This window comes from Musa acuminata, chromosome BXJ3-7 (assembly GCF_036884655.1).
Source record: "Musa acuminata AAA Group cultivar baxijiao chromosome BXJ3-7, Cavendish_Baxijiao_AAA, whole genome shotgun sequence".
Classification (NCBI taxonomy): Eukaryota; Viridiplantae; Streptophyta; class Magnoliopsida; order Zingiberales; family Musaceae; genus Musa; species Musa acuminata.
Window position 1 is genome coordinate 36,899,897 of NC_088355.1, and position 14,023 is coordinate 36,913,919.

Genomic DNA, 14,023 nt, shown 5'->3' on the forward strand with positions numbered 1-14,023 from the left:
ATACCAAAAAAAAAAAGGGATCACTTACGGTTCATTGCACCCTGCGCGAATCTAAAAGGCATAGCTGTCGCGTTCTGATCCGTTCCTTTTATTAGAGGTTTGGACTCTACTTCGGGCGGCCCATATGAGAACTGGGCCGAACGGAGAAACCCTCCTTTCATCGGGCCGGGTAGTGGATCGAAGAACGATCCCTGGCCGGCTCCAGATCCGCTCTCGTCAAGCGGGCGACGGGGTGGGGATTCTGCTCAGGTGATCGCCGATCTTTCTTCATCTTTGGAATCGATCGCATCCTTTTTCGATCGTGTTGATTGATTGTTCTTGTTCTTGATCGTGTTTTTCTCTTGCCGGTTCCTTTGAAGATCGGGATCTGGTTTTCTATCTTGCTATTGTTCGATCGCCTTTCCTAGGTTGATCACCGTTTCTTGTCCCGTTATTGTCGCCTTCGATGAAATCTTTGATCTGACCGCGTCCCAAATCAAAATATTCGTGGGCGGAATCGGACCGGGCACATGTTCCGTTGTCTTCACTCGATTGTACTTCTTGTAGGCTGGATCTTGTTCTTGTGCTCGATCGTGTTTGTTCTTGCCGGTTCCTTTGAAGCGCTGGATCCAGATCTCCATCTTGCTATTGCTTGATCGCCTTGCTTCAGTGGATCTGTGAATTAGCAGGGTTTTTGGGTTGATCGGCCTTTCTTGTTCCGTTATTGTCGTCGTCGATGAAATCCTTGATCTGACCGCATCCCAATTCGAAATATTCGGGACCGAACCGTACCGGGTACATCTTCCGTTCTTTTCACATGTTTGTTCTTCTTGTTGGCTGAATATTGTTCTTGTGCTCGATCGTGTTTGTTCTTGCCGGTTCCTTTGGAGATCTGGATCCACTTCTCCATCTTGTTATTTCTTGATCGCCTTGCCTCGGAGGTCTGAGGGCGTCCCGATTCAAAATATTCCGGACCGAAGCGGTTCGGTTCATTAAGTTTCCTCCGCGGCCAAAGAGGTGCGGCATTCTAGGTTTTAGGTTCGACGTTGTCTGTCATCCTGAGCCCCTGTTCTTGATCTCTCATCGCGATCGAGCGGCGAGTTCTTGGCGCGGAGGCGGAGTCATGAAGGAGGGGGAGGAGCAGCAGGGGGGCCCCCAGTCGCCGCCCAGCAGTGTTGGTGTCGATGGCGCCGCTGTCGACTCAGCGATGCCATCATCCGATCTCAAAGTATGTCCTTTCTATCTGCTCCTATCTCATTATTTATGCATTACCATGTTCATGGACATCAAAATCGTGGTGAGGAATTTTCCGCCCCTGGAGTTAAGAGAAGACTTCGATTCCGAATCACTTATGGATTTGATTTGTTCTGTTTCTTGAATTCTTGATCGTTTTGGTTACCGAAAGAGAGTGCTTTTCATTCTATTAGGTAGGTTGGTTCAAGTTACTATGGCTTACAAGAGGAACTTACCTGTTCCTTGGTGATTCTGACCGGATACATGATGGCTATGCTATATTTGTAGATTTACACTTATGCGGATTTGTAGTTAAGTGGAGATTTTTATGGTACAATAGTTACTTTTTAGATTGGGAAATGATTTTTGATAGTGTTCTATTTGTCCAAATAAAAGGAAAAAAAAAAGGAAAAAGGAGTTTATGTTTGGCCGGGATACTGATCTTTTGCTGTACTGAGAAGATAAACTGTGGACCATTGCTCTAGGCTCCTCCAGCCTGTGTGAAGGATGAATGTAAATTTTGATTACGAATATCCTTTTTTAGCAACCTTGCTATCCTTAAAGTAGGTCTGAATCTCTGCTTGTCTTTTTGGGAATTTGTTTTTATACAAGACTCTTTTAGATAAAGGCTAGGAGGTGCTGCACAATATACTCAATCATAGCTGCAGCTATTTCTAACCTTTAGTCAAAAGGTGAAACCAATTCAAATCTTAGCTGATTCAACCTATCAAAATAAATTAACAATGACAACACTGAATTAGGTAAGTTATATGCTGAAGTCATTGTTTGATTAGAACACAAGGACCCACTTCAACTAAAATTTTATTTCAATTAAGCCTAGATCTAGAAAATATGATGTGGTTAAATTGAATTGCAATTGTGAAGAATGTTGAGCAAATCCACTCTTCCATATTTGTGCTTGATAAGGTGTTTCTTATTGACATCTGATTTTTGGGAGATCTGAATGAAAAAGCTTTCATATTCCATGGGCTGTGATAAAGGCCTTATTTTGCTTTTGTGAGTTGATTGTGTGCTATTGTGTAATGGATATGCCTGCATGAAACAAATATATGGCTGCTGCATGCCTGCATATTAAGATAGTCAGGAAAGCAGGTTTAATGGTCAAACTTTATTATTTGTCACTTAAAAAATGTCAGCAAAAAGAAGAATTTATTTTAAGGATCTTGTTGTGGATACCTCGACAATAGAGCAGTCTTAGATGGCTAAAGCTTAACCCATAACTTGTTACATCAGTTTCAACTTCCTTTGGAGCTCATGCACATCCAACCCTACTATTAATACTCATTGCAGCTATAACACCCATAGGGGATGCTAGATAAGCAATGATCAGTAGCTGCAACATTAGAAAATAAATGTCAAAAATGAGATTTTTTATTCAAGCCATTATTAGCAAACTCCATCATAAAAGGTGGAACAGCGAGCAATATGGATTATATCAGATAGAGTACAAGAATAAACAAGAAGAAAAAGAGGATTCGAGTTTGAAGAGGGCATCCACAGTCTCAAACTTGCCTTTTTTGTGTTCTCTGCCAATATGGATATAAGATATGTGAGGCTTCTAAAGGAAAGTGAATTGAGACGTCAAACTTGTAGGTAGAAAATCCAGGCTGCTTTTGTTTCTCCCATGTACCATCTTCTGTTTATTATATTATTACTGCTGAATACGGGGAAGAGTTTCCAGATTAGCAAAATATTTTTAGATGTACTACACTGCTGAATACGGGGTAGAGTTTTGCAATAGAGTGGTCATAACTGTGGAATTGATATTTGAAAGAATTCTTTTGAGATGAATATTTTCCAATGGTTTAATACATTGTTTCATATTCAGGGAAGTCGAAAACTGCCTGGAACAGTTAATTGGGGTACAGCAACTATTGTTGGAGTATTTGCAGGATTGCTATATGGTGGAAGCAAAGAGGCTTCTGCATCTGTGGTAATCTTTTTTTTTCGGGAAAAAGTTTGGTTTATATTGTTTGTCTTATTTCTCATTAGAGAACTACTTACTATACCTTCACTGTATTGTATGCTTCACTGGGCACCCATTTTTTAAACAGCATATATGCTTTATCGGTCAAGCTGACAACTCGTTTTGGCTAATGATTCCTGGGACTTAGTTGGAAAACTCATTAATTGTTAAAATTGTATCTTGATAAGAAATTTGTATCTGTTAGGGGTTAATATCTTAGATTTTGCTCTATAAGACCTTTATGAACTCAGATAGGTTGATGGTTTCGTCTGCATGGTAGCATTGTGATCTCGAGACTGAGGAGGGCTGTGGTCCCAACTTGATCAGAACTTAGGATTTCTATTGCCTTGTATCTTATTCTTGACTAGGATTATCTATCATATGGAATGAATATACGGCATGCTTCGTTATATTACTAATTTCATTGAAAAACGAGCTCATTCATTTTGTTTCTCTTCTTTTTGTCATGCATTATCACATTTATGGGAATCTTTGCCTTTATCATTGTAGCAAGTTTCATGCACGTCTATTTTTGCAATTATTTAAATGCTGGGGTCTGGCCTATTACATTTTGCCAAACAAGATCAACCAAAAGCAAGCAAAGCAACAGCATTGTGAAATTGCTTTGGAAGTCAGGGGTATAGCAGTATAGGTGTGTTGATGTAAGAAGCTGGTTTTTTATAACTTAACTGCCCCTTTTCTATTGATTGGTAAGCATATTCTATCTTGTCAGAGCAAGGATGCAGAAGTTATGTTGAAGCTTGGGAGCACTCCAGACAAGCGTGAACAGTACAGAATAATGAGAGATGCAATGGAGAAAAGATTCATCCGTGTAGCTCGTGGTTCAATTGTTGGTGGTGTTCGCCTTGGCATGTTCACTGCAGCATTTTATGGCTTGCAAAATCTCCTGGCTGAAAAGCGTGGTGTGCATGATGTGTATAATGTGGCTGGTGCTGGTTCTGCAACTGCTGCAATGTTTGGTCTTATAAGTGAGACAATTTGACTATTTTCTTCTGTGTTTTACCTACATCTGTCTGATCAAAGAATGGTTTTCCTTGACAATGAAGTAGCTTATTTTTCCTACAAGAGATTATTTTACATAGGATGCTCTGAGTTATTTTCTGCCCACTAGTAATACTAAAAAAATTTGATCATGTAAACTAGAAGAATTGATTTTGCCTTTATATTTAATCAATTAATATTCTCTTTGTTTCCATTACCTTATTTGACAAGTGTATCTTTATTTACTTTGAATGTTGCCTGACTTGAAATCTATACTTCTTAAGGCTGTGGTATCATGATATTGCACATGTGCAAGCAATATATGCATTATTTATTTATTGCAAATGTTTTAAACTATTAATTGCTTGATAACACAGACTATGGCATCCAATGATGATATGCATATTGTATTCTGGATTTCTGGATGACTGACTAATTTATCAACCAACTGTTTCAGATTTTTCTCAGACACCAAATTATTGATGACTTCAGCATCTGTAGTCACCAACTATATTAGTAGATTCATTCATGTTTTGATATTTAACTCTTATGCTTGTCATCCTTTTACACACACAAAACATTATGCCAATTATTCTTATCAATTATCTTAATTATTCTGTATATGAATTGTAGAGAAGATTAGGAATGGTTAGTGGGTGTGTTATCAGCTAGCAATCAAATTTTTAACTCGTATTGTTCTGTAATATCAGTGCCAGGTTCCTTGAAGTGGCGTGCTAGGAATGTGTTGCTTGGTTCAGTCTTGGGAGCTGGAATTTGTTTCCCTTTAGGTAATATAAATCTGTCAACTCCTTTTAGATTGTGATACGGCTTGTGATTATAACCTAGCTTGCATTCTGTTACTTCTATCGATAACAATGAAAGATATTTACCACCTTATCACGTCTCTGCGCTTATGTAGACTTAATACTTTATGTTGTTTAACGTGAGACACAATGTTGATTCATTGCTTTATTTTGCAAGGTTGGGTACATCTGAAGCTGATGGAGAAGGCAAATGAAGAAAGATTAAATTCTAAACCTTCTGATCTGGATGAGGAGGGAGAGACTAATAGAAGCCGTGTTGGTGCTGCCATAGAGAGGCTTGAGGGGAACCTACGCCGGTAGCAGCAGTTATCTATTACCTTGTGGAAGGAAAAAATAAAGCAGACCAGGAGGAAATAAGCAGGCAGACAAGGCTCAGCTGAGCAACAGAAGAATTTACTGGTTTTCTTGACCTTGCGCTGTGCAAGACAGTATGGTTGATCCAGAATTTTCACTGATTTCTTCAGGAGTTGTGATTCTTTGCTCAAACCAAATCTGTGGTAACCACAAACTACTTGGTTTCCATACACGGAAGGCCAAGGCCTATGAGCCATCATGGATAGATGTTGTCTCGGTAAACAAATGGTAATGTAATCGCTTTCCTCCCACAAGATCAGGATGTTCTTGACATTAATATTGTTTTTGTTGTGATGATGCTAAATAGAGTATAAGAATATTGGTTTCTGGTTTTAACTGTCGTCGTTTGTTGATGTTCCAATCCAGGAAGGTTGACTTTGATTTGCTGTAACCTACGGCAAATCTGCATGAGTTTTAATGCCCTTTTTAGGGAACAGTAAAGCTTGGATATATTTCTGGTTTGGCATTGGGGTTAGAAGCGGGCGGCACCGAGTTGGCATACACGGCAACCCATTCGGTATACATGAGGTTGACCAGAAGTAACGAAGTAGTTATACACATTTGTATTAAAGAATTTTAAGCAACCAATACATGCCACAAAGCCATAACCTTCCTAATTTCATAAATATTATATCAGAACAAAAAGCAACAAGTCGACGCTGTATCGTACGGTTTCTACCACACCAACAATAACAGGACCAGACAAAGGCCAGCGAAAAGGAATAGGAACATGAAGACTGGACGACACCACCAAGCCGATCTACCAACAGGTAACAAAAAGGAAGCCCAATCCGATTACGCTAACGTGCGTTGACCACCCTTTCCAGGTCAAAGAACACCTCAGCGCCCGCTGGCGGCTGGCGGCGGCGGGGCCGGTGCAGCGAAGCGGGCAGAGTAGTCGCGGTGGTCGTCGTATCCCCCCTCGGGGCTGTCGCCGCCCTGGCCCTCGTCGAAGTTGAGGGCGTAGCTCAACGGGTCGTACTGGAACCTCGCCAGCCCCCCCGCTGCCCTCCCCCTGTTAGGGTTCCGCCCGAACCGCCGGAGGAATGTCTTCCACCTCGGCCCGGCCACCAGCTCCGACCACTCCCTCCCCTTCATCATCAGCGCCCTCAACCCCGCGCCGCTCCACCACCGGCGACGCTCGTCCCCTCCCTCGGCGGGCGCCGGCGCCTGGATCCGCTCCCAGGGGCTCGAGAAGGGGAAGCAGCAGCAGTACTGCCGGCGATCGGACCCGGCCGACGGATCATCGAACGGGTCGATGTTGGCGTCCACCTCCATGTGGCGAATCGAATGGATTGGCTGATTGAGATACAGAAAATTGAGACTGAATGAATTCGCCTCCCCTGTCAAAGAGGACAGAGAGGACGACGGCAATAAATATCGTCTATTATAACGGTTTCGGAGGCAATGTAACGTTACAACTAAAAGATCTTGTCACGGGTGTAAGACATGTCGCGGCTGTCACGAGGCGTGTTGTTGGACGCCACACCTACCGGGCCTACGGGGCACGATCATGTTCGATGTCGCGCCTAACGCCGCCGCTTCAGTCACGACTCAAGGACGTGGTGCGTGCGCCACATCATCCCCCTATCGTAACTCGAGCAGTGACCCGAAGCGGCGGGCTTCACTCATATTGGTCGTCGTTTCTCCAAGTCTCTGGACGCATTAAAGAGAACGAATCCTTTTCCCAGTCTGCTTCCTTCATGCAAACCACGCGACGGAAAACACGACCTGTGGAATCCAAGCAAAAGAATACTGTTCTTACTGTTCTATTAAACCCCTGTTAACTCCTAAATCTGAAATTATCACTGAGCTAATGAACTCTTTCAAGATCATTCGAATTATGATCACAACATCCATCATATCATACAGTGACTTGAACAAGAGAGAAGATTTCTCATTTGAGCTGTGATGAGTATATATATACATATATGTACATAACAAAACATATCTCCTCATTTGTACAATGGTACTTCAGGGGAACTACAACTTCATCTGTAAAATCTACCATCCTGCTAAAACTACTACTCTTTCTTGATTTATCATCACTATACCATGAGAAGCAACATGATCATCTACAGTTCACATGACAAAAAAAAATAAAATTGGAAACACATGAGGAAGCTCAGACATGGTAGACCATTGCGACCTCCAAAGTCGAAGCATGAGGGATGCTGAAAGCATACATGTGGCCCCTGCAGTTTCTCCGCAAGAACTCATACCCAAGATCGATCGCCAGCCGCTTGATGAGGCTCGACCCGCTCTTTGCTCTCATGTACTCGTGCCCGAGTATGAAGGCCATTCCTGCCTCCCTTGCTTCCAGCAGCTCTTGCAACTCTTCCTTCGCCTCTTCCTTTATTTTCGGGCTCCTGGGCAAGAGAAACCTCACTTGTTTCTTTGGTACTATCACAGGCGAGAGTATCTCCCTCGAGGCTGATGGGCCTGGCACATCTTCAGCTTCAACTTTCTCCTCGCGGATCCTCAAACCTGTCCCGACGACTGTCATTTGCCCATCATCCTTATCGGTTTCTTCAGCCAGACCGCTGGGCTTTGATCCTTCAGATCGGATGAACTCAGCAATGCTGCAAACAAGATCCCTCTCAAACTCCAAGTCATCTTTTTGTATGTCTTGGTACCCGTATCGGACGATGACCCTGTAAAGCCTGTATTCCTTTGGGCCAACCCGACCGACTAGGAATCGTTCTTGGGGGTCGACGTACGGCATTGGCACTGATTTAATGCAAAGGAAGACAACAACCTGAGCCAGAAGAAATTTAAGAATGGCTTGATATATTACGTAATATCAAAATGTATTGATAAAGTGAAAATGAAGACATATATTTGATCTACTACCACCATAGTCACAAGTATTTAGACCACCTAAAATTGATATGTAAAATGTAAAAAAGATTACTTGGCAATACCTGGTGAAATGCAGGCAAGTTGGTGACGAAGTGGGAGAAGATGGCTGGGATTCCTGATACGAGCTCAGTGTGTATGAGGCCAATGCCTCGCACACGTACAAAGCCTAGGGTAGGGCCGAGGCTTAGAAGCCAATTGATGGAAACCTTGTTCTCAACATCAAACTCGTACTTCTTTATGGTCCCATAATGCCAGATGTACATGATGATCATAAAAACGATGCATAGTGCGAGAGGAAACCAAGCTCCTTCAAGGAACTTGATTAAAGATGCCGAGAAGTAGAGCGCCTCAATTGAACCAAAGAAAAGAATGAAGCATGCAGCCAGAAAGATGCTTTGATGCCAACAGAGGACAATTACGAGGAACATCAAGCAGGTGGTGACCAGCATGACAGACATGACTGCTAACCCTGTTGCAAAAGATGATAAATCAAAAAATTAGCAAATTGAAAAGGTTGCTTTGCATATGAATCATCTCGATAGACATCATGCACATAAAGTAAAATAAAGTATTAATCATATGCTACAAGCTTCTGATGGCTACTATCATTACCACATCAATATCCGGCTACATTACACTATTGTCAGGTAATTTAGTTACCACTGTTAGTTGATGACACATCCTTTTTCTTTCTATTCCTATTTTGCATGCTGAAAGCAAGCAGAAGTGACAGAAAGGCAGCAAAAGCTGTAAACCAAGATACTGCACTCTTGGAAAGTACAAAGGAAGCGAACAAGCACTACAAGACCAGAGGTGGCAATGACACAAGGGATCTAGAAATTATGAATATAATAGCGTGATAACCACATTTGATTATTTATACAACATGGAAATTGGAATGATAGAGAATGACACACAATAAAATGGATTCTATAGCACCATATAGGATTAAAATGCAATAAGAAAACAAACAAAAAACAAAAAAAACAAGAACAGCAGCATGATGCTCAACTTAAAATGGCCTAGTAAATCAGCCGAGCCACCAATCAACCTTTGCTGATCCTAGACACCCCGATTTCTCAAGCTCATATGATCTTTTTTATCCTAGTTGGTCCCTGCCAATGCTGAATAATACCAGACTAATCTTGGCTAATACCATGAGTTGATCTCAAGGGATCTCTGGAGTCCAACCAATTATAACCAATTAACCAGGATTGTTAATCACGGCCAACCTGAAATCAAATTATTTTACTTTAATCATTCTTATCGAAACCTGAAGACACGCCACCAAGTATACTTTTCTGTGGTAAAAAAAACACTTAATATAAAGATAAACACTTTCCAACAAAGAAAATACTCATTAAACAAGAGACCAACCGTCGCTTCTAACAAATGGACAAACATATGTTGATCCCTACAGACATCTTCAAACTTCATTTTAATTTAAGAATTTGCAATAATCATTACCAAAAGACGATATATAGATTTCCAAATTTTGTTGTGGAAGACTTTGGATACAAAAATTACATGATCTAGATGAACAAGCACAATAATTTTAACATTATAAGACCACTTGCCCATGATGAAAGTACAAAATCTATATCAAAAGATGGGTGGAATATGAACAACTCCAAAAGGCATAAGTAGGAAAACATAAAGAATATACCAGTGTGAGAACAGAAAAAAATTTCAGAGAGATAAAACCAAAAGGGTTGGAACACCTAACATGAGAATGGCAAGTAATAGTTGTTTGATACTTTATATGAATGTAATACCTGATGCGTTGCCCAGGAGCTTTGTGTCTCTAAATCCAACAGTGACAGCTAAGCAAAGTGTCATCAAAATCCAGTTGATCTCTGGGATGTATATCTGACCATGTATTTTGGATGATGTATGCACTATCTTCACCCTAGGAAAGCATCCCAAGGCAGAGCACTGTTTAATGATTGAGAAAGTACCCGTAATAACTGCTTGGCTTCCCACCACAGCAGCAAGAATAGCAATTGCCATGACTGGCCATCTTATCCTCTCTATCAAAGAAAATTACAAGTGAATCATGCAAAATCAAGCATTACGATAATTACTGATCCTGAAAGCAATTTCAACCTAACATAGAAGGTAACTACCTGGTACAGATACATAAAATCCAATTCGGTAATCAGTTTGGATGATGTGATGCTGAGAGAGATAAGCAGCTTGTCCCATATAAGCAAGGAGCAAGGATGGGTATACCACAGAAGTAAAGGCAATCTGTACAAGTGCCGTTTCATTAGAGAGCTAGAGTGGGTGACCCAGGCCACAAATCACTTTGAGCAAGATTATTAAAGCAATTTTTATTAGAATAATCTAAAACGCAGCATTTTATCTTGATACCATATAATGATAAAGTATTATGTAGGATGGAAAATTAGGTGTTACAACCACCACATATCAAGATTGCATCATTTTAACATATTTCAACAAAAAATAAATTAGTTAACAGCAGAATCTTATGATCAACTCAGTTGTGATCATTTTGGCTGGCATAGTGCACAAGGTTCTGACCAATATAGCGTTAAGCCAGTGCACTTCAATCCCATTTAATTTTTAACTCTTCGTAGTTAAATACTATATACTTTTCTCAATCCAATTTTTTTCCATTATTCTAGATCATAATACGTAAAAAATCACCATACGCCATAAACCAGAAACGTCTGATGGTCTACAAAATCAAGCAAGCAATGTTTCACCACTCGAGTAAAATCAAGAACATTATGAGAAGGAAACAAACTTATAGAATTAACAAACATGCATGTTCACCAACAATAATCCAGATCCATTCTCTCTTTTTTCCTATACCTTTATTGATAACGGTGAGAAATGTCCCAGATCAGCAAACATAGCTTCGGAACCTACAACAAAGTAGAGAATGTAGATTCAAGCATAACAAGATTTATTTCCACAAATGAGCAACTTCGACAAACCTGTTATGCATAGCAGAATTCCACCCAGTGACATCCAGCCTCCTCTTTGGGTCTTCTTCAAGAAGTTGTACATATATAAGGGGGAGAAGGCCCGATATACACGTGGATTCCAATAGAATATATTGTACACACCAATGACGCTAATGCATAATAGCCAGAGCATAACAATTGGCGCAAACAGGAACCCTAGTCGGTGAGTACCATAATGTTGCAAAGCAAACAAGCAGACCAATATGAGACATGCGATAGGAACCTCGACATCTGGAAATTGAGAACTGATATATCAGAAAAAGTATTTAACATCAACAACTAAGAAAACAATGACCACATAGCCAGTGTATAAAAACCACCTCGATTAGTTTACCACTGAAGATTACATAGCAACTACTTTCCAGTCGCATTAGAGATTCGAAAACATTTTTCTCTATTATGATATATTAGCTAATTAACTAATTTACTACTAGAATACACAGTAATAGCTACTTCCAATCTCATTAGAACTTAATACTTCACGAGCATAAATATCATATAGCTACTAGATGCAAGTGTTTTAAGTATTGCTACATTTCAACGAGCCATAGACTGCTTTATCGTACAGTAGATGGGGAAAGGATGAGCATAATGGATGAAAGATTTCAACTTTAAAAGTTAAGGAGAAATATATGGAGTAGCAACTGAGATGGTACAAGCTTGTCTAATGATGACCTTAGAAGGATATAAGCTGCTATGTTATATTTAACATCGTTAACTTTAGATAGCACGATGACAATAATATACTCTAGGTCAATAACAAACATTATGGAAAAGCTCAAGGTCTCAAACAAATGGACGTGATTAGACAAAATTCCTGTGAAAAAAGAAGTTTATTGTTGCTTAATAATAAAACAGCAATATGCATCAGATTATTCTAACGAAAACATAAGGCAAACCATAAAAAACAAAAAAACTTGGAAAAAAACATAACGAGTCTTTTCTAATTGATACAGAAATTATATGACAAGAAATACTGTTGAATTTTGCAGCCATAGATGATTAGTCAGAAGGCAAAGAACTTGTGTGCCAATTTCATCCACAGCCTAAACACAGTATGATAAATAAGAAGTTACACAGAGAAGAGGAGAGCACTATCCAATGGCAGCTACATCTGTCCATCTACATCTAGTTCTTGTAAACATAGCATCTGTGTAAAAAAATATCTGTATTACAGAATAATTTCCTTACATTTGTGATGTTCCTTGGACATAGCAAGCTCAAGTCCTGAGACTGCCGAGAAAACTGTCGATGTCAAAGACAATATCAGATCAAAGAAGCGAACAAATTTACCACTAAAAGAATCCAAAAAAAAAAAAAGACAGGGAACAAGGTACAACCAGAGATTGCAGGAGTGAGGATACCATCAGCAATAACCATGCAAGTGCCAATCAATGCAAGAATCAGCAGCATAAGCTGCAGCGCATGATGCTTCTCCAGTAGTCTCTTCACAATCGATGCAGCAGCACCACCACCAGAGGCAGGACTATCTTTTTTCTTATAGGCTGAGAGCTCCACATCAGCTAGCTGGCCACTTGGCAAGAAACCAAAGCTCCCGTGGCGGCACAGGAGCGAGTAGAGAGCAAATGTGCCACCTTCACCATTGTCGTCAGCTCGGAGCACTACGAAGACATACTTGAGGAGAGGGATGAGGGTGAGGGTCCAGAAAACAAAGGAGAGCACGCCGTAGATCTCGTCATTGCTCTCCGTGTGCTCGATATCATCGGCGAAGGTGCTCTTGTAGACGTACAGTGGCGAGGTGCTGAGGTCCCCATAGACTACTCCGAGGCTTTGGTAGGCCAGCATCAGAACTGACCTCCAAGATTGTTTCTGCAATCCAAAAGGCAAACAAAATCTTCCTCCTTTGAACACAAAATCCCCTCAAAATCTGAACTTTCAATATGAACTAATCAAATTATACAATCCAAAGCATTTATGTTAGCTTAAAACCAACGAAAAACTTAAAAATCTTAACTTCAACAATGGGAGAGAAAAGTCTGTAAACCAATTAGAACTCCCAACTCGGAAGCAGGAATCCATTACAAACATCAAAATCCAGAGCTTAACGTAAAAGAAGTAGGCAAACTACCACAGATAACAGAAGCTCTATCGCGTCCTACGAGTCGCAATCCCTAGAAACCAACTCTTATGTCCAAACTTTGGTACAAGAAAAAAAATGAGAACTTTCGACATCACAATCTTAAAAATCTAGACTTTAATCCGGAAGCAAACTCCAACCCACCTTGATAGTTCGGGAACGCTGTCCCCTTTCGAGATCCATTGCCAAGCGAGCACAACCTCACACACCCATGGTTATTTTTCCCACGGCAGTCGAAGCTGCAGAAGAGATGCACAGTAGCAGACAAAAGGGATTAGGCTTCAATTCTTTATGCAGATGCGAGAAGGTGGCAAATGGGAGTAAGCTTGAGAATCCAAGGGCGGATATATCGAAGAAGGAAACACTGAGGGATTAGGAGGAGATTAGAATATTATTATTACAGCCCTGTTAGCTCTACTTCTTTGGGCTCTGCTGTTCTTGCTCCTCTTCAGCCACAAGACTTTTTTGTCCTATTAATAAACAGAAAAAAAAGTCTCTCTTTTTATTTTTTCTCTGGGAGCTTCTCAAATCTCAACACAAAGTAGGAGAGAGAGAGAGAGAGAGAGAGAGAGGTGGATGGTTAGGTGGCCAATTGAGGTGAGGGAAACAGAGGGATTAAGCTGAAAAAGGCCGTGGTTTTACTTGTGGGGGTGATGAAAGGGAGAGATTATAGGCCAAGGTGTTTGTTTAT

At 40.6% G+C, this 14,023-nt stretch overlaps 3 protein-coding genes across 5 annotated transcripts; 1 reads left to right on the forward strand and 2 right to left on the reverse strand.

Moving 5' to 3' along the window:
- Positions 1–160: 160 nt before the first annotated feature.
- LOC103992350 (uncharacterized) lies at positions 161–5,907 on the forward strand. 2 transcript variants are annotated; one of them, XR_010498158.1, is made up of 6 exons: positions 161–1,207; positions 3,062–3,166; positions 3,933–4,188; positions 4,912–4,989; positions 5,183–5,607; positions 5,746–5,907. XR_010498158.1 is itself a non-coding variant. In XM_009412007.3 (5 exons), exons 1-5 carry the CDS (start codon positions 1,103–1,105, stop codon positions 5,323–5,325), a joined length of 687 nt encoding a protein of 228 aa, XP_009410282.2. In that variant the 5' UTR covers positions 161–1,102; the 3' UTR covers positions 5,326–5,715. The 2 variants fall into 2 exon arrangements, 1 of the variants encoding a protein (XP_009410282.2); XM_009412007.3 differs by lacking the exon at positions 5,746–5,907 and having other exon boundaries at positions 5,183–5,715.
- Positions 5,908–5,971: 64 nt separating this feature from the next.
- LOC103992351 (uncharacterized) lies at positions 5,972–6,749 on the reverse strand. The gene has a single exon (XM_009412008.2). It carries the CDS (start codon positions 6,655–6,657, stop codon positions 6,220–6,222), a length of 438 nt encoding a protein of 145 aa, XP_009410283.2. The 5' UTR covers positions 6,658–6,749; the 3' UTR covers positions 5,972–6,219.
- A 506-nt stretch (positions 6,750–7,255) lies between these two features.
- LOC103992352 (potassium transporter 6) lies at positions 7,256–13,818 on the reverse strand. Of its 2 annotated transcripts, none has more exons than XM_065159808.1 (9): positions 13,477–13,818; positions 12,599–13,064; positions 12,426–12,479; positions 11,205–11,465; positions 11,080–11,132; positions 10,368–10,491; positions 10,017–10,271; positions 8,304–8,710; positions 7,256–8,137 (listed from the first exon to the last, which is right to left on the reverse strand). In XM_065159808.1, exons 1-9 carry the CDS (start codon positions 13,513–13,515, stop codon positions 7,505–7,507), a joined length of 2,292 nt encoding a protein of 763 aa, XP_065015880.1. In that variant the 5' UTR covers positions 13,516–13,818; the 3' UTR covers positions 7,256–7,504. The 2 variants fall into 2 exon arrangements, with proteins under 2 accessions (XP_065015880.1, XP_009410284.2); XM_009412009.3 differs by having other exon boundaries at positions 12,575–13,064; positions 13,477–13,816.
- Positions 13,819–14,023: the final 205 nt, after the last annotated feature.

Bases quoted from the DNA above. Each gene is read 5' to 3' on its own strand.
- LOC103992350 (XM_009412007.3), top strand. From the start codon at position 1,103: ATGAAGGAGGGGGAGGAGCAGCAGGGGGGCCCCCAGTCGCCGCCCAGC. The intron at 1,208-3,061 runs GTATGTCCTTTC...TTTCATATTCAG, and splicing joins TGCCATCATCCGATCTCAAA to GGAAGTCGAAAACTGCCTGG. The intron at 4,990-5,182 runs GTAATATAAATC...TTATTTTGCAAG, and splicing joins TGGAATTTGTTTCCCTTTAG to GTTGGGTACATCTGAAGCTG.
- LOC103992351 (XM_009412008.2), bottom strand. From the start codon at position 6,657: ATGGAGGTGGACGCCAACATCGACCCGTTCGATGATCCGTCGGCCGGG.
- LOC103992352 (XM_009412009.3), bottom strand. From the start codon at position 13,515: ATGGATCTCGAAAGGGGACAGCGTTCCCGAACTATCAAG. The intron at 11,466-12,425 runs GTAAGGAAATTA...CTCAATTTCCAG, and splicing joins GTCCAAGGAACATCACAAAT to ATGTCGAGGTTCCTATCGCA. The intron at 8,138-8,303 runs GTATTGCCAAGT...CTTCTGGCTCAG, and splicing joins ACTTGCCTGCATTTCACCAG to GTTGTTGTCTTCCTTTGCAT.